Source organism: Nipponia nippon, unplaced genomic scaffold (genome assembly GCF_047370975.1).
Source record: "Nipponia nippon isolate SJK-2023a ecotype South Korea unplaced genomic scaffold, ASM4737097v1 scaffold_24, whole genome shotgun sequence".
Taxonomy (NCBI): domain Eukaryota; kingdom Metazoa; phylum Chordata; class Aves; order Pelecaniformes; family Threskiornithidae; genus Nipponia; species Nipponia nippon.
Window position 1 is genome coordinate 6,553,900 of NW_028262341.1, and position 19,921 is coordinate 6,573,820.

Genomic DNA, 19,921 nt, shown 5'->3' on the forward strand with positions numbered 1-19,921 from the left:
AAAGACCGCAGCTTCCCACATATTTGTGGAATATGCTTTTGATGTTAACAATCATAACAAATGACCAGAGCCAGAACCAATTAAAGAATTCTAATTTAAATTTCTAGTTTGCAAAACTGAAAGTTTCTGTAAAACTGATTTAGATAAAATTATACTTGAAAATGTCATTGTTTTATGCCAGTTTGGCTGCTCTTATCTTTAGCCACCTGTGCAGGAGAAAGATGGGAGAGACTAAATTTCTAGGCTGCGTTTTTCTTGTGGTTCAGACAGCCTTCAAAATCTAGCACAGTGGAAAATTGCTGCTTTCCACCTAGCTCTGAGTAACTTGAGAATGTTGTGAAATTCAAAAATCTCATTTTACTCTCCTCTGAATTCCTACAATCTAATCCACACATTATTGTAAACCATTCAGTCTGGGTAGTGTGCAACCTTAATAGAAAAAGCCGATAGGATGTAGAAAGCTGAAAAAACAGACCAGCAATTTCAGAACCAACAAGCTGTGTTTTTTTTTTCCCCAAGGCAGGAGACAGTTCAGCAATAAGAATTTTTTTTAGTCAGCTTTTTTTCCTATGAGTTGAATGAGCTGACATATTTTGCTAAGACACCTTCCAATGCCAGATGCTTCTGAGTGAAGAATCAAATGGATTCCACTAATTCACCAGCGATACGGATATGACAAAGAAAGAACCAAGAAAGCAGAAAAAGCAGTTCAAAAAGGCAAACCCAGAGGTATTCAAACTGTGAGATGAAAATTTGAATTGAACTTCGATTATACTACTATAAGTATTTTTTTCCAAATTAATTTATCCAAATTCTAGGGAGGAGGGTTTGCTGAGATTTTAAATCTTATGTAAACTGCTTTTGCAGAACATGATGGGAAATTGCTTTGTTTAAAGGGGCTTATGACTGGAAATTAAACCCAAATTTGCTTTATGATTGTGCCACATGGAAAGTTTGAGTCACAACTTATTAGTAACTTTTCTAATCAACTTAGTGCTACCAATAAATTTAGATAAATGGAAAGAAGTAGAAAAGAATTCTGTAGAGGGTTAACATATATCTTCTTACAGCTAGTATATGATATAAGTCTTGTGCTTTTAAGCAAAGATCTTCAGGAATCCACTGGGAAACCATTCCGAGGATAAATGTAACAAGATATGTAAGCTTTCATCAGCTTTTTCTTGTTTTACCGTGAAGTAAATGTTGCCATTGTTGTAAAAATATCTAACCTTTCAAAGCTCAGGTTGAAAAGAGTTTTCTGACTGATAAACTGGCATGGATCATAGAATCATAGAATCACAGAATAGTTTGGGTTGGAAGGGACCTTAAAGGATAATGTCAGGTGGTTAAAAGATTCAGCTAGTTGATCAGTATAGCTGGTTAATATTATGAATTACGAGTCTAGTAGATTTCTCTTGCCTTAGAATTTTTCTTTAACGTTTATTAGCTCACCTGTCATAACATTAAATATTCATCTTAGTTCAAACTCCAATGCAGTCTTCTTGTTAATCATCACATAAGAACAGTATTTATATGATAGGCATCATACTTATTGCCCACTGATGCTTCCCTCTATATATCTCTCTTTTTTCCACTCACTGTATTTGTATATCAAAAGCTAATCTGTAAAGGGAATCTAAAGCTCCTATAGGTAGCTCAAAGGAGATGCTTCTTTTTCATTTTAGCAGGACTTAACATCCATACATAAATATGGCTATATACTTATCTGAGGTACCTGTTAAAGAAAATCTATTTGTTATTTCCATATAGCATAATGTTCCATATGCACAGAGGATGCCAAAAGACATATAAAAATAATATTATTAATAAATATCTTTGTAAGAAAATTATGTATCTAGTGAATAACAGCTATACTCTAACCAGTCATCATGAATCATTCTTCGTATGACAAACTAATGCACTTAACCTCTTGGGATAGCACCATGTATTTTAAAAACATATCTTCAGAGAGGCAGACTTACAAGAGTAATTTATCCATATTTCTTTCTTACTGATAGAAATACCTCCCAGTAACTTGCTGACATTATCACACTCATCCAGCTCTTATCTGCTACTGGTTTAGCCATGAAATGAATCTTACGGAATTTAGAAAATCTTCTGTTATTGACTCTAGTCTTCTCCTTCCCTAGTGAATCCTTACAAGACAGACAAGCTATAAACAGTTATGCTGTCTTTTTTGACCAAAAGAGGTAGTCAAAATTCAAATTTATACATGCTGTTTCATTTAGGAAGAGAAACTGAAGATGAAGCAAGTTATTTCTTATACAGTTCTTTTATTTGTAAAGAGCATGAAACTTCTGCTTTCTTTATAGTTTAAATCACAGCAGCTGATGAGGATATAAAGAATGCAAAAAGGATATATTTTATTTGTTTATAGAACCACATCTTTCAGCAGGCACTCTGCACTACTTGCTTCTTTGCACTATATTCTCAGTGCTTCTTCTGTCACTGGCTTTTTTTCTATTGTTTTTCTATATCTGTTCTGGTAGATCATTTTACTTGTCTCTCATAGAGTTGCTCCTCTCCAATGCAATCATTCTCCAGTAAGTCTTGACAGCTAGAATCTATTGTAACTTTGAATATGACTTCATTTTGGCAGAAAGTCTATTATTTTAGTCTTTAACTCCAAAAAGAAATTTTACATCATATTACTTCTATCCTGAATGAAATGCAGATGTTAGCCTTACCCATTTCAATTTAGTAAAACTCAAATAATAATATCCCCTGTATTAGCTGTTACCTGTGAATCCAATGAATCCTAAATTTGTGACAACTAAAAAGCTCAACACAAGACAAAACGACTTTAAGAAGCTTTATATAATCTGCCCATAAATTATTAACAAATCAGTAAACTACTTCTGTGCCTATATATTTATATGTCACCAATTCCACAGTATTTTACTCTCATTCAACTCCCTTTAGAATTTTTTCTCCCTAAACATTTTATGTTCAACTATCTGACAAGAAGCCTCCATGAATTTCTGGGTTAATGGCTTCTGTGAAAACTATCTTACCTGTGTCAAATAGAGAAAATCATTACTATCAGAATACCTCCAGCCCTGGTTTTGTGGGATAGTATGAGTTTAGTCCTATGGCCACATTACCTCCTTTGTATTACTCCTTGTATTGGGATCAACACTGAACAGCTTACCCTCTTAAAATGTATTCAGTCTAGAGCTCTACTGTAGCAAGAAGTTCCTACCAGAAATGACTAGGTCTTTGAAAAGCTTTCCATATAACCATATAGCATAATCACAGAGACTGTCACAGATATATCACAGAAATTGCCTCCACACTTTGTCAAGAGAAGGTATGTGATTCTCAGCAGGGCTCTATTACAGTCTGAATGTAAATTCCTATTTGTTATTTCAGAAACTCTGTAACATCTGTTTACAGTTTTCTTTAGCTTATCACTGGGAAGTCATCAAAAGGAACAGGATATGTGATTAAGGTCCCTTTTCTATTGATCTTCCAGCTAGAAGTACATCATGCCTTCTATCATTTTACCACATCGGTTATGCAGGTACAGTATCCAATAAGCTCACTGGTCAGATGGATATATTGAGGAGATGCCACTTTTAAAATAATTTTCTAATCTTGTGTTTTTAGTCTACCATGATACAGTTTGCTATCATGAAGAAGCTAAGAAAACTTTCAGGTGTTCTGGAGTTTGTACTCACAAGCCTCCTCCTGGATGATCCACAAATATCTGGAGGAGAGCGCTACCTCTGCACAAGCATACAAATTCTTTTAAGAGACTTACTTGTGCTCTCCAAATGAGGACAGTGTTCCAGATTAACCCCGAAGTTTTGTCAAAAAACCTGCAAGACTGTATTTCCCCAAAATTGGGTGTGGTTGAACCATGGGACTAGCAGAGTTGCTAGTTTTTCCAGTTGCCTAGTAGACTGTGTCTCAGGATTATTAAATCCAAGGAGTTATTCCAAGGAAGTACAAAAATAATGACTTTCAAGTACTGCAAATAAAAGTTTTTAATTGTTACACAGATTTAGCCAATGCCAGGATTTTAATGGAGATGGTAATTTATCTAAGGAATGTACATTTTCTTTTGTAATAACTCACTTCTGTTACTAGAAATTTAGTGTGATTCCTAAGTGAGGTCAGTCGGTAAAGCTACTACCTTTCACTGTTCTTTTAGGGTAACTTACAAAAAATCAGTCCTATTTACCTTTAAATGCCTAAAATTTAATTAATTTAATTAAAATTTAATTAGTGCTTAAAATTTACCTTAAAATACATTATGCATTGTGACAGTTAAAGAGCTGCTTCACAAGGGGCAAAGAATTGGAATGGGGGAAAAAAAAAATCTTTTAATTCTACAAATACTTTTTCAAGTAATTTCTCTTGCCAGAAATCGGTTTATAAAGCACAGTCTTAGAAAATTCTTCATATCTATTAGTGTCTAGGGAGTTGGCTGATACTGCACCACAAAGTTTTATTTTCTCAGTGGAAATCCTCCCTTCCCCACCCTGCTTATGTGTGCAAGGTAAATTACCTCTTTTTGAAGCAACTCTCATTTCTTTGGGTCCAATTTCCGATTTGCAGCCTTAAACTTATCACAGAATATTTGCAAATGTTACTATCAGTTCTTATTTCAAAGTTTTAGTGGCGACCAGGATATCATCTAGGTTTAACTGTACAGGCTACACAATACCCTCTTCCATTAGTCTCTCAAATATGCATTGTGCAAGCCAAAACCATTAGGTGAAATTGCCAAAGGCCTTGTCCTGCTGTGAAAGCAGTTTTCTTCCAGTTTATCTCCACATGCCAGTATTCACTTTAAAGTTGTGTGTAGAAAACGAAATTAAATCTCTGTAACAACTGGAGTCTCATGTATTCATTGTATCGAATAAGATTTTTTTAAAAGGAATACATTGCTTTTTCTATTGTACATCATTAACTTGGTCCTACCATCTCTTCTTCTTAAACAAAAGTATGTATGAGGCCCAAGGACTGATTGAAGGCCTCAGATGTGCCCTGTTGACGATTTCTCAGTGACATCTTTCTTATCTGCTATTGGTAAATGGCGAGGTGTCTGTTGACTGACAAGGTTCCCTTTGGTATTAATCCTATGTTGGGCCAGTATAATTGAATAAAGCTATTGCTTTTTGCTTTATTTTGCAAAGAATAACTCCTGGTTCCTGGAAATAAAGACTCTCAAACAAGAAGTCACAGTCTGTTCTGCTGGCATGCTGTGCATTTAGAGCAAGCCTAGCAGAAATTCCCAGAGTTCACTTTCACCTTTCCCATTTTCACATCAGCATCTGCTGGATTCAGTAACTCATATTCTGCAACCACTTTCCTTATTTCCTTCTTATGTGTTGCTTGTCAAAATAATCCATTTCTGTTTCATATGCATGGGTGATAAAGCAATTCTGGTAAAAAATTCTGCCAAGAAAATTGCAAAACAGTTTGTTTCATCAGAAAATTAACAGAATACCAGCTACCTTCATTATTTCTCTCCACAAAGGCACAGCAAAGGCCCTAGACCATTCGCTCACTCAAGAATATGTCTTAGAAGAAATTTTCTGAATGTTGGACCTATAAAAAACAACTCTGGGATTATATTACACTGTAATTAACTGTAATTCAATACACCTAGGTTATTTAGACTTATAGTTTAAGTTATAGACATCCAATATGCAAATCCAATTTTTCAACTATTTTTTCAAAGGTGACTTTTACCCAGTGGCCATACTCACTGGAGACAAATAAGTGGTTCAGATTTGGGTATCCTGATTTATTGCCTTTAGTATTTTTGATGTGATAACTTCATATTTGAGGAGCATTTTACTTTTAATGCACATTTCATATCTTACATTGCACAAAAAATGACAAAAGTCCAAATCTTTTCACTTCCATGTCCAGACAGCTTATAGTTACATACATGGAGTTTCAACAGTTTCAAGAAATATGATAACCTTCTTATAATATTTATCAACACTAAATCATGTACACAGGCATTCCCCCAAAATACTCTTTCTACTGAGACAACTTTGCCAATCCCAACAGTACTCCCTGCTATGATGGGGAATATACATTACTTCTGATCCTCACCATGGTACAACCATATGAGAACAATATGACTGCAATTAAATTAAATGTGTTAGTGTGATGCCTACTATAAGTATCCCAAAGTATGGCTACAATACAAAAACATGCTCTCATTACCTAAAAACATCTACATATAAGCACCTTTTTATAAAGAATTTTTGCTTTCTGACCTGTTTTTTAAAAGGAAAAGGGAAGACTGTGTGTAAAATAAAGTAAAATGTGAGAAGCCTTTTCCTATTAAAACATTCTTATAATCTAGTTAAATACCAGGGAGTTTTGTTATCACTAGAGCACATCACTCGAAAATGATGGTATACTTAGCTTTTTATCTGTTTTCATGCATAATATTACACATCATTGCAAAATTTTACTGTTGATAAGTACATAGTTCTGTAAGCCTTTTATCTTACTGAACAGAAGAATCCAAAACTGTCATTGCTAGTACTAAGGTACAGCTTATTAGTCCAACTTTCCTTGTACTAATACATAACAGCTCACATAATGAAAAAATTTAGCTTATATAGCATCAGAAGGTTGCTGTATAGGAAGGAATAAAGAATACAATCATTTTATCATTAGATAATTAACCTTATTGAAATTAATCTAGAAGATACAGACCATTGCAGGTCTCAACTTCATCTAAACTGAAAGTTTATTCATACCAATATTGTAATTACATTAATAAAGTCTGCATAAATAGTACATTTTCTAATTCAAAGTAGCATATATTTCCCTGAAGCTCAAGAGGTTGGTCAGTCCATAATTTAATACATTCTGTCACTTAATACCTGTGATAATTTAAGCATCTAGTAAAATTCAATACTGGATAACACTAGGGTGAGAATATGATCCTGATCAAACATTTGTCAGTCTTTGTAAAAGATGACAGGTATTTGAATAGGCAAGTGGATGCAGTGCAGCTCTCAATAAGATGATGACAGGAGTAGAAGCAATGTTGTACCCCTGACAAATGTTAGACCACTTTAAAATGACAGAACTAAATTATGTTATATCTAATATTATGTGGACCTAATAGTTGTTTTGCTAAGTAGGGAGAATTCTTTTGCTAAAGAAAGGTAGAAACTGAGACTCTCATTCACTATTAGTGCAAAATTATGTCAAACAGGTGATTACACCATTAGCTTTTCAACAATCCGATCATTTGATCCGAAAGCTATTAAAAGGAAAGATGTGATAACGTTTGTTGCTTCAAACACAATATTAGCAGAATGAAAAGAAAACCTTGTAGAATGATTCTTTTATTTGTTCTACTTCCGTAACAGCATTAATAAGAGTATTAACATGAGGAAGCATATAAATGTACTTCTAGAATGCCTACAGTGACAAACATATAATAACGTAAACAAAACCTCTAAGAAGCTTTTCACCATTGAAACAGTTCTGAAAGTGATTTTTCAGACGACTTATCCATACTTCTAAAAACCTGTGTACAGCAGTTGTGGTATCAAAGCTCTGTTAAGTTTAAATTAATTTTGGCTCCTTTGCATTTATGACAGCAGCCTATTTTATCTAATTGTAGTCTGCTTTGAAAATATGAATACTCCGATTGACTGCAAAACATTTTCATTAAAAAAGTGATGATTTTTTCTTTTTTTTTACCCATTCAAGAAGTGTCCTACTGATAACTGAATGTCTGCTCATATCCCCCCAAAACGGCTGACAGCCTTCCTTCAGTATTTAAGTAGTTAAAAATGAATTTGTGTTTCTCACTGATATTCTTATAAGGATTGACAGTATAAATACTTACTTGAACTCCTCAGTAAAATTTTCACTAAGAGACAATCATGATGTAGCAGTGTTTCCAAAAGCAAGTTCAAATTACAGTACGGCTGGGATAAAAGCAGTTTCAGCTGACCCGGGGCTGCCATTTCTCTGGCTGATGGAGTCCTTTCAAAATGTAAGATAAAGACAGAATAACGTAGTTAATTTATCTATGAAATTAATATCCTTAAAGTGCAGATGTAATGCTAACTCCCTTAAATGTCAATTCCTCCCAGATTACTCTGAAAACGCTTTCATGCTTGCTTACTTTAAGGCAGCTCAGGGAAGGAATTACATTTAATCTCAACTAGCTAAAAGCAAATTAACATTTGGTAGTCTGCCAAAGTTATAACTGATACAAAGCAACCTCACTTATCTCTTTCATGGAACCATGTTTGCCTTGTTCTACCAGGCAAAAGGGATTTTTTTTGGTGCTTGAATAAATTTAAGGCTATTATTCTTTAGTTCACTATTACATTAATTGTTTATTAAGAGCTCTGAAGTGTCCTTGATGAAGTATATGAAGCTCTTAATTAAAAAACAGAGAGAATGCTTAAAGCAGCTTCAAGATTCCACAGTAGGCTGAACAATTCTTACACGTCCTGAAAAATCCACCTGAAATATTAGACTGGTTGGATAACTGCTTTGCCAGCAGGGAGAAGTGAGAAAGCGTAGTACAAATTCATTAGTTTTTAAGGAGACCGCAGTTTGTTTTCTGTTTGCAGTTTCCATGTTCTGCAAAAGTTTAGATTTCCAAACAAAAACATTCCAGGGCTTCCTCTGAACTCAGGCAATGACCCAACACCAACCATTGAACTCACACTGAAGCAATTAAATTAAATAAATAAAAAAAAAAATCTTGTCTTACAAGATGTTTATTAGCCATTGTATTTACTATTTTCTTCTTCTTGAAACCTTTTTGAAACGAAGTTTTCAAAATTGGGTTATGGGTAATATTTTTCCTTGCAAGCTTAATTTTTCCTTATTTTGAAGTTTTTAAATTAAATTTCAACTGATGTTTAGCCATTGTATTTATTCATTTTGGCTACAAGTTTATACAACAATAGTTGGTAACATTGAAAGTTTATGCACTGCATATGTAAACTTCTATGCACATAAATTTTACATGCACCAGTGTAAAAGCTACATATGCACTGATGCGTTAACTATGCAGGCATAATCATTATCTGCCAGTACACAGACAACACCTTCAGCATCAGTTAAAGCCTTCCGAATCAGGAGCTACATTTTCCTGTCAGACTAGAGAAGGATTTACATGCTTCTGCACATATACTTTATGTGCCATTTACACACAGCTACTGGGACAGAACTAAAATGGGTTCATGTGGCTGTTCTAATGGAGGGGAACTTTTCTGTTACATTGCACACTTCTATGACCATCTGACTCAGCTGAGTGTGCCACCACTCAACTCTGTATGCATGCATACATGAAAAAACCTAGAGATGACCGCACAAAAACTTTGCTGTTCAGTCAAGGTTGCTATATAGACAATATACCTAATACAAACCTACAACTCCTGGAAATGAAAATGCCAACTGATATACTCCTCTAGTTTACTCCCTCACATGTATGTATGTTTTCATTACCAGAAAAGCAATATGCCACATATCTTGCAGGACAACCTAGAAGTAACCTAAGGAAACCAAGCTTCCATAACCCCATTTCCCAGCAGGACGTATTATGTCAAAACTTCACAGTTAATACTGTAATAGTCATTTTAGTAAAGGAGGAATTTATACACCTCAGCCTTTGGGATTTTAACAGTAAAGCAAATACCTATGAGTTGACAAGCAATGTACGTGCCATGAAAACATATGTATAGCTTTTGTGGTTTTCTTCTGGTACATTATATACAGTCATTGATAATGTAGCACTGGCTCGACAATTATATTTTGCATATAAGCACATACTGGATTCTAATAATATTTATCAAAAATATATACACATATACATTTAGATCTTGATAGAACATGCAGCCAAAATAACTTTTCCATATTTAAAACACATTGCATTCAAACTTTCAACATCAGGGCTTTGCATTCTTAATAATATTATCTTAATTTCTGCATGTTCAAGATTAGTTATATATATATAAACTCTAACGCATGTTAAGAACTAATTAGTAGTTAGTAATTAAAGTTTAAATTAAAACAATTACTATATTCACACTAGAATTAGTGCTGTGGCTGAGAGCAAACTCAACACTTCACTAATTCACTTAAAATATATGGGCCAGTTTCATTTTGGTTCACTTTTGAATGCCACGTTATCACATCTAATAAGGTCACTCATTGCCTTCAAACTATAAGAAAAGGGACAAGTTTGGTCAATTACATTTATGGAGGATAATATTTCAAATTACTTTAGAAATAAATGCCATTTTTAGAATATTTGAATTGAAATAAAACTTGTCTGTCATTGACCAGATGGGAAGTTATCATGTTGTAATATACACCAGCTCTTGGCTCTTTAAGCCTCTTGCAAATTGAAATGTACAATGGTGTGACTCACTTGGAGGAAAAATAAAATATAGCAGACATTCCCTACAGCCATGAAGCTAGCACCAATAAATGCACTGAGAAGTTTTGTAACGTGCATATGGAGAGGCATATGTTCTCCCATCCTCGTAGCTCAGTACTAGTGAAAATAAGACTAGCCTCATAAAAAGTGACAAAAGGTGAAGTACATATAAATATCACACATATAAATGTTCAGTTTTGTACAGTAAAAGAAAAAAAGCAGAACTCTGATTTGCAAATGGTATGATTATAAACCCCAAATGAAGCAAAGAATGAATCACAATTACCACTAAAGGAACTGTAATATAAATTATCAGTAATTATTTAGTTTGATAACCAACTATGTTATTTTGGTTAGTATCCAAGATACAAAAAAAGAAAACCTCAAATGGTAAGTTCAAGATTTTATAAGGCAAATAAACATTAATGCTAATTCATGTTAACAACATTAACAAAGATGTTAAAGTCAAATAGATAAAAGAAAACAGACTGTAGCCATTTTTAGGCATGAAAAATAATGTAGTAAATCTGGTTAAATAGTGAAATTGTAAAAAAAATAATTTCAGGAACTAGCAAAACTTTCCCTTGAAATATCAAGCTTAAGAGGAGCAAATACTTAACAGGTACATTTATGCCATGTTAAGAGTCTTCAGCTAAAAATTAGGTGGCCACCGCTGGGACGTGTACAATGGCCTCTGCTTCCAATTTTGTTATGGACAGTGAATATATACTTTTATTAGATGTAAGAAGTAAAACCTTAAAACAATTCAGGAAGAAACAGGATGCTCTAAAAAATAGTTTTCTGCAATACTTAAACGTAATGTGCCTTGTTAATACTCTAAATGCAATATTTCAAGAAACAAAAGCTTCCATGACATTAATATACAGCGTAAAACTGATAACAAAATTAGAACACCTCAGAATATGTCCATCAAATTACTTCATTACATACAGGGTCTTTCACCATTTTTTCTGAGCAGCTGAAAGGTGTGTTGTTGAAAGAAAACATTAAATATTTTACCAATGTAGTTCACTCATTATCAGCAGGACAGTACACATGGCTTTATATATATGGATTGTCCTCACACAGGTACACTAACTATAACTTCTGAGAGATGTGCTTTCTCTTGGACTCCTCATTTTCCCATTTGGTGGTCACGAAGAAGTATATTTTCTCCCCTTTCATCCAGGGAAAATATGTAAATTCTAGATAACTCTGGAATAATTTTCTGCTATTTATTCAAGACAAATCTATCCTTAATAGCATCTGTAAAATCCTAACTCCACCTCAAAAAAGAGAATATGTCAGTCTGAAACAGTACCAGTATTTCCTTTACATACTTTTACAGAGCAGAGGGTGTTCACTTGTGAAGTCATCTTCCAAAACTCTTAATTCACAGTATAATTTAAATTTTGAGTACTGGCCTTGGATAAGGGCACCAAAAAGCTCACCATCTTTTCTACAATGAGTCCTTAATGAAGCATAAATTTTCCCAGAAATAGAGTAGATCCCTTTTTAAGTGATCATGTATTCCCTCTCCTATATCTCCCTTTCTCCTCTCCTTTCTCTCCACCCATGCACAACTTATAAAGTCACAGACAAATTTTCTTGAAGCTCAATTGAGAGGTAAAAACACATGATCTTTGAAGCTTTAGAAAAACTTAAATTACTGTTTCAAGCAGGGAAAAGGACACATTCTGAATTCAACAGTTATTCAGTCTGGCATTTTGGTTAGCCAACAACACAACTTTGACTCAGTCACAGCATCTATTGCCTCTGGTTCAGCAGGTATCAGAGGTACCAGGGAAGGAGATAACAGTACTGCTGACATGTGGTTAGGAGTGAAAACAGCATGTTTTGTGTAGCATGGGGCAAAATCATAGGGAAGATATTTTGATGTACAAGGTACAAGATACTGTATGTACAAGGTAAGAGGTAATAAATCCACAGCATTGGTCTTCAATAGGTCACCATAGGCCACGACTCACATGATAACGTATTCCTCTAAAATATAAAAATACTTTCTCAGAAATCACAATAACAACTCACAAAAGCAGCTTTTCATGAGAACGGAGAGTGAAAATCTCTCAGGAGATAACTTTTGAAGAGGAGGAGGAGGTGAAGGGGTTAGGAGAGGATCTACACTGGTGTGGGAGTGCTTCAGGTTCAAAATTAGAAAGGGAATGACAGCACAGCTGGTAGCATATGTCTCATATGTAACTTGTCATTATATGCAGTGACACAGAAAAAGAAATTAAGCTTTTGCCTCTAATCATGCTGTAATCTCCCAAAAAATCAACTACGATCAAGTAGCGTATTTTTCAATGAGTTATTTATATATCAAAACTTTTTTTTTAACCAGCAATCATAAACAGAGGCATACATTCTTTATCTCCCCTTTAATTATAAGTCTTTCAAAACAGCAACTGTGCTGAACTACATTATTGTCAAGAGCTATATACTCTTTAATTAAAGCAAGAAAACTTTACAGATAATTCAAATATCAAACATAATGAATATACCAGCAACAAGCTACACAGCGCACTGCTTTCAATGTGACCTTTCTTACAGTTTTACAGTTCTTACAGACTCTTAAAGTTTAAAAATTAGGGAAATCTGCAATGAATTTTAAAAAATGTTTCTATTTTTTTTTATTCAGAAGATTAATTATACATTAATTCAGACATACTCTTCAAAATGTTGTAACAGTATTTGATTAATATTGACTATCTGGTCATACTTTTACAACAATCAAATTTTGATACTCACTTCGCTAAGGAAGAACAGGATGATGGTATGCAAAATAACCAGTGTAATGGATGATAAAAGACTTCTGAAAAATCTTGAGGAAGATGTTCATCAGAATTGTTCAGAAATGTCCTGAAAAAAACCCAAATACTTCTGAATTACATGGAAGACTGAAAATCCCTTTGGATCACTAGTAATAAATATATATAAATAGAAGATAAAAGATCTGTTGAGATAAATAGTACTAATATATGTATGCATACACATAATTGCGAATTTATTTATCTTATGTACTGTTAAAAGTGTCATTCTATATCTTATTTACTTTCACTCTTTGAAACTTGCTATCTAGCACTGTTAGTACTGTTAAAGCAGTTTTCTTCATATTTTTACTCCTATATAGCATGTTTTCAAACTATGTTTGAAAATGCATTGAATAAGCAAGTTGCTCTTCACTCATTCGCTTCTATAGCTCTTTTCTTTCTGCACAATACATGCATCATATTATCAATACTTTTATCATAAGTAAAATATCTTTTGAAATTATAATGGTTCTCTTATGAATAATATGCAAGTACATATAGACTTTGGGTTAAACTGGGCAAAAATCTGAACCAGAAGTTTTGGACCTTCACTGGCTTGTCAGAAATAGAATACTGGTTGAAAGAACCGTTGTTTTCAAATATAAGGACTGTGAAGAATTAGATAAGCTAATTTTATGTCAGTTCTGCATTACTTCTCTTAGCCAAAGGATGTGACAGGTAAAAATCAGATGTGTCGAATCCACTGATACTAAAAATTAACCATTTAATTAATTAATGACATTATATTATTATAAATATCTATAATTAAAAGAGCAGGATTACAGATTTTAATATTTGCCTTTAATTATTATTTAATAATAATAAATGTACTAGTATTTGTACAATTCTGTAACAACCACTAGGATGCAATAATGTGTGATAGGAATGGATGCGCTTTCACCTCTTCCCTTTTTACTCTCATTTACACTGAACACAATTCCAGCAGAGAGGGTATAGTCTGTTACATCCATCCTCCATTAACCGTAATCAATTATCACTTCTTTTGCACCTTACTTTTCAAGTTACTTGGCTGTGAATTTTTCATCTTAATAACTTTCCTTCTCTGAAGCTTGTTTCTTTATGTATCATGGCTGTGATTTTCTAAGTTATATAAAGAAGGTAACTACCTTTAAAAATGCCACTTCTACAGAACTCATTTATGGTATATTTGCTTTACTTTCTGGAGTGATTCAATGGCATTCCCACTTTTGAGTCAGTACTCTTTCTATTGCAGCAAGAGTAGAAGGACATGTAAAAATACCTCAGGAAAAGACATGAGGACTTTCTCAGGACAAGAAAATCTTTTTACAAGACATAAAAAAAGCCACTGCCACAACATGGAAACAGTGAGAGTGGATCTAAACACTTAAAACTGGAGGTAGAATGGAAACCCACTGGAACACAGCCTTCAGGAACTCCTGATCTAAGAGGTAAAATCTTCTCTTTCTTATAGGGTGCTTTGTCACCACGGTATTCACAGTATTTATGTTTTGTCATTTAATTATTCGAAATTACTTTTTAACTCTTTTTCACAGCTGCATATAAGTAATTTAGAAGTGTAGCTACATGTCTGTGAGGTCACTGTCTGCCTATAAGACCTCAGATGAAAGAAAAGAGAGAATTACACTTGTTCAACAAGAAAGACAGGTTTATAGCTTCTGAACTTCTCCAAAAGATAGGGTGATTTATTTGGAAATTAATTTTACTAATCAAACAAAATTAGTAGGAATAATTTACTACAGTCTTCAAAATGATCTTAAGTAAGCAATATCTGAGCAGAAGGATTAGCACATGGTGAATTTGTGCTTTGTGAATCCATGAAAACATGAAGATTAAAAATAAAGCTGAGACTGTAATATAGATAAAGGGAGAACTTAAATTAGAAAATAATTCTTTTAAAGATAGTAATTTCAACATTGTGAGAAAATTAAAGAAAAATATCTCATTGTCTCTCATCCTCTGAAATATTTTTCTTAATATAGCAAAGCATAGAGACAACTTCCTACAGGAAAGCACGATAGATACAGTTTGGGTAGCAATCTAATAAAAAAAGACCACATCTTGTCTACTGATAGTGTTTGAACCGTTTGAGAGACTTCTAGGCTAAAGCAGCTTGTTAAGTATGGTTTCTTAGCTGTCTCCCAAGGACAAGCACAGGGCAGACATTTGGACTCTGAAGCTTGCAATAAAACCTCTACACAAATTTTTAAACTGCGATGGAGATAATCTGAGGGCTTTAAAAATTGTTTGAATATTAGAATACCTTCAAATACTACAAAAAAATCAAGTGTCTAATGATAATACAATAATTCTGGTGCCAGCATTTCTCAGTGTCCACTGCTGGCTATGTAATTCTTGCCAGGAAAACCCAGCTCTGTGCCAGACAGTTTAATTCAACTACTCTTCTGACAGAAGTATAATAATAGCTAGTAGGAAATTTGTTTTGACTACAAGTTATGTTAAAGCAGCTGCCTATAGTCTCAAAGCAGTGGATAGCATCTGTGAAAGTATTTAATACCACAGCAAGATTCCAAGTTACAGTAGTTTGATTCTTCAGTAGAGTATGACAAGGTGAGAATTGATCTTGTAAGCCTCAGTGCAGGTGTGAAAAAATGAGACTCCAACAAGATGCATCCTAATGGTATGTCCTTGTAGACTTCAAAGGATTTAGCTCTGTATAAGGAATAAACATGACTAAAAAGCAACTTCATGAATTATAACTCTTATCTATTAAAATTAAGAGAAAGATTTTCTGTTTTTAAAATTGAATGACAGATATTTTTACCCAATAGACAGCAATTTTACCAATAGAATCTCTAAATTCTTTCAGCATTCAAGTCATTCACCTGAGTTCTTGTTGAGAAAGTAAGATACAATAAAAGATGCATCCACCTTACTCTTCATGATCTTCTCTAACAGAAAGATCATCATCTTCTACTCAGTACAAAAGACTAAAGAATATAGAAAAAACCACAAGAATAGATCTTCTCCAACTTGAGTAACCCTCAACCTGGTGCAGAAGACGGTCTCTACTCTGAAGTCATAAATGGGTCTGTTGTACTGCACATTGCCAGCCTGCTTCTCCTGGATAATTTCATTCTGTAAAAAATAATGGATACCTCCATCCCTAGAGGTATTTAAAGAACAGATAGATGTGGTGCTCGAGGATATGGTATAGATGGACTTGGCAGTGATAGGTTAACGGTTGGACTTGATGGTCTTAAGGGTCTTTTCCAACCTTGATGATTCTATGATTCTATGAATTACAGCATTGGATTCTCCTACAAAATCCAGCAGCATTGAAACTGTTAGATCCACTGCATGAAACACAGCTATTTGAACTGAGTAACTGACAAAAACCTTGTCAGTGAGTAAGACTATGAGAACTGAAAATTCTGAGGGATGAAAATCCTCTTTTTTCAGAGATTTGGGTCAGCAGCAAGAAAATAGCAACACCTGGTAGTTTTGGGGAGCACATTCTGGAGACTGCTGTTCAACAGCTTCCTCAACAACCTGGACAAAAGTGGGCAAACAGAACACACTTTGACAAACTTTTCTTAGTGGGGGCTGACGTGATACAGCAAGACATAGCCAGCAGCTTTGAAGGTTCACAGAAGATATTAGGCAATACCGTGCACCAAAGCAGTGCAGCCATGGAACAGGTTTCCCAGCGAGACTGTAAAACCTTGGTTCCTGGAGGTTTACATGGGTCAGCTAACACAGTCATCTTTGACTACTCTTGGTGATTGTCATGCTTTGAGCAGGAGGTTGGACTAGATGACCTCCAGCACTCCTTTCCAACCAACATTTCTATAATGCTAAAGTTACTTCAGGAAGGCCAGAGAAGGGTGGAAGAAAATGAAGCACAGAAAAATGAGTGAGTATTAAGAACGGATGATCCAAGATTCATAGGTGAATTTAGGACTGGGTCTAAGTATCCTTGTCATACAGAAAAGAAACTCTTAAGGGATAGCAGAATGCACAATGTTTGATCACAAAATTAGGAAGGAGAAAGCATATGCCAGAATCACTTTATTTGAAGTTAAGGATATTATTAATTTTTCAGCACCTTTACTATTTTGTTGCATTTCAACAACATAATAAAGAATCTTGAATAATTTTAATTCCCTGGAAGCAATAGTTAATACAGAATCTCTAGTAAATTGGAAATGAGCCAGTCCTATTATTAGACAACTCCTGGAAAACAATGTTCTGTCATCACCACTTCTATGATTACACAAAACTTTCCTGAGCAGTCTAAAGATTAATTTAAACCTAGCCCCTGCAGGGAAATCTAGTACCAAAAGAGAGCATGATAGATTTAAAAGAAAAATCTTTATTTCACTTCCAGTTAATTTTACCAAAGTTTTGAAAAATAGAGCCAAGCTAACAGATGGAAATTTTGATTATACAGCTGTAATTGTAAGAACTGATGAAGGATTAGTATTCCTTTAAAATCGCGCATAACTTCTAAATTTGTTATTGATAGATTCTTAACGTGATGAACTATGCACAACTCAGTAAATAACAGACCTAGGAATTCAACATAAAATTCAGTATATGAAAGTATTTCCAACTGGATATAGTCATTCAAGAAGCTAATTTGGTAAATATGTTTTTTCTTTGTATTGTGGACACTGGGTTAGGTTACCTGACAAATATTGGCTGTAATGTAACATACAATATAAAAGAACTGTTTTGATATCAGTCTCACAGATTTTGAAAATAAAAGTTCTGAATACACAGTTCATAAAAAAAATCCTTTTTTTTTTACACAAAAACATGCATCATCTCTCTAACAATGTTTTTTAGTGTTAATATTATTTTTGTAACTATATAACAAAATATGACGTTTTTTATATTCTTTTTAAACAAAGCTGCCAGATTTTGGCTATGATTTGCAGAGTACTTTGTAGTAAATTAAATGAACTGCTACACCCTGAGCATGTCAAGCTTTTGATCTCTAGAAAAGCAAATTAGGATACTGAAATTTATATGCCTAAAAATGAAACTTATATGACCAAGTTGTTTATCTGTAGCATTTTACATAAAACACAAAATATGCTGCCTCACTCTCTCCATTGGCACTTTGTTCTGAAACTCAGTGAGTTCTTAAGTTAGCACACATTTTTTATCATTTGAGGTACAGATAAATTTGTAAACAACATGGATTAGTGGAGGAGACTAGAATAGCTAAAAGAAACAGACTATATTACATGTCTATTTTAGTGCATCATTCTAAAGACCTTCATAAAAGAAAGGTGAAATGTCAAAATTGACAGTAGAAGCAGTTACAGCTACCACAATGTCCATTCTTGCCTCCATTACTATTGCCACAGCAGGACTACCTGATCTGTTCATGAGTCACCTTCTTAATTGCTACTTTTTCATGAGCCTGCATTGTATAAGATCAAATATCCAGTTACAATCCACTTTTGCATGTTCCTCAGAGCCCACAAACATTAAAATGAGCCCACACATGACAAAAAATATTTAGTTAGAGAAGCTTAAATGCAGGAGGTCTCCACCCTCTTCTTTGTACCGCTAGCATTACCTACAATATTCTTATTTAGAATAATAAAATAAAAGATAGTTGAATAGGATTTGGCTTTCTCAGTTTGGGGTTTTGTTGTTTTTCTTTTAATTTGTGATCTCACTTTGTATTGTCTCTTAAACCAAATGGGGTTACATCAAGCTGGCAACCAGTCACTAGCGGGGTTCAGCAGGGATCCATCTTGGGGCCAGTGCTCTTTAATGTCTTCATAAATGACTTGGATGCAGGACTTGAAGGATTACTATCTAAGTTTGCTGCTGACACAAAATTGGGAGGAGCTGTTGACGCTCTCGAGGGCAGAGAGGCCCTGCAGAGAGATCTGGACAAATTAGAGAGCTGGGCAATCACCAACCATATGAAGTTTAACAAGGGCAAGTGCCGGATTTTGCACCTGGGACAGGGCAACCCTGGATGTACATACAGACTGGGGAACGAGAGGCTGGAGAGCAGCCCCGCGGATAGGGATCTGGGGGTTCTGGTTGATGGCAAGTTGAACATGAGCCAACAGTGTGCCCTGGCAGCCAGGAGGGCCAACCGTGTCCTGGGGTGCATCAAGCACTGTATTGCTAGCCGGTCGAGGGAGGGGATTGTCCTGCTCTACTCTGCACTGGTGCGGCCTCATCTTGAGCACTGTGTGCAGTTTGGGGCGCCACAGTACAAGAAGGACACAAAGCTACTAGAGAGTGTCCAGAGGAGAGCCACGAAGACGGTGAAGGGTTTAGAGGTGAAGCCGTATGAGGAGCGGCTGAAGTCACTTGGTCTGTTCAGCCTGGAGAAGAGGAGACTGAGGGGAGACCTCATCGCGGTCTACAGCTTCCTCACAAGGGGAAGAGGAGGGGCAGGCACTGATCTCTTCTCACTTGGCAACCAGTGATAGAACCCGAGAGAATGGCAGGAAGATATGCCAGGGGAGGTTTAGGTTGGACATTGGGAAAAGGTTCTTCACCCAGAGGGTGGTGGAGCACTGGAACAGGCTCCCCTGCGAGGTAGTCATGGGGCCAAGCCTGACAATATTCAAGAAGCATTTGGACAACGCCCTCAGACATGTGGTGTGAATTTTGGGGTTGTCCTATGCAGGGACAGAAGCTGGACTCAATAATCCTTGTGGGTCCCTTCCAA

General features: G+C 35.0%; 1 protein-coding gene across 1 annotated transcript in view; it reads right to left on the reverse strand.

Annotated features, from left to right (window-relative positions):
* The window catches only part of KIAA0825 (KIAA0825 ortholog), a 255,955-nt gene that overhangs the window by 134,405 nt on the left and 101,629 nt on the right, over positions 1 to 19,921 (reverse strand). The window contains exons 12-13 of the mRNA XM_087761458.1: positions 13,187 to 13,297; positions 7,862 to 8,001 (exon numbers count right to left, since the gene is read on the reverse strand). Coding sequence (XP_087617584.1) covers positions 7,862 to 8,001; positions 13,187 to 13,297 — 251 coding nt within the window. The remainder of the gene's footprint in view (positions 1 to 7,861; positions 8,002 to 13,186; positions 13,298 to 19,921) is intronic.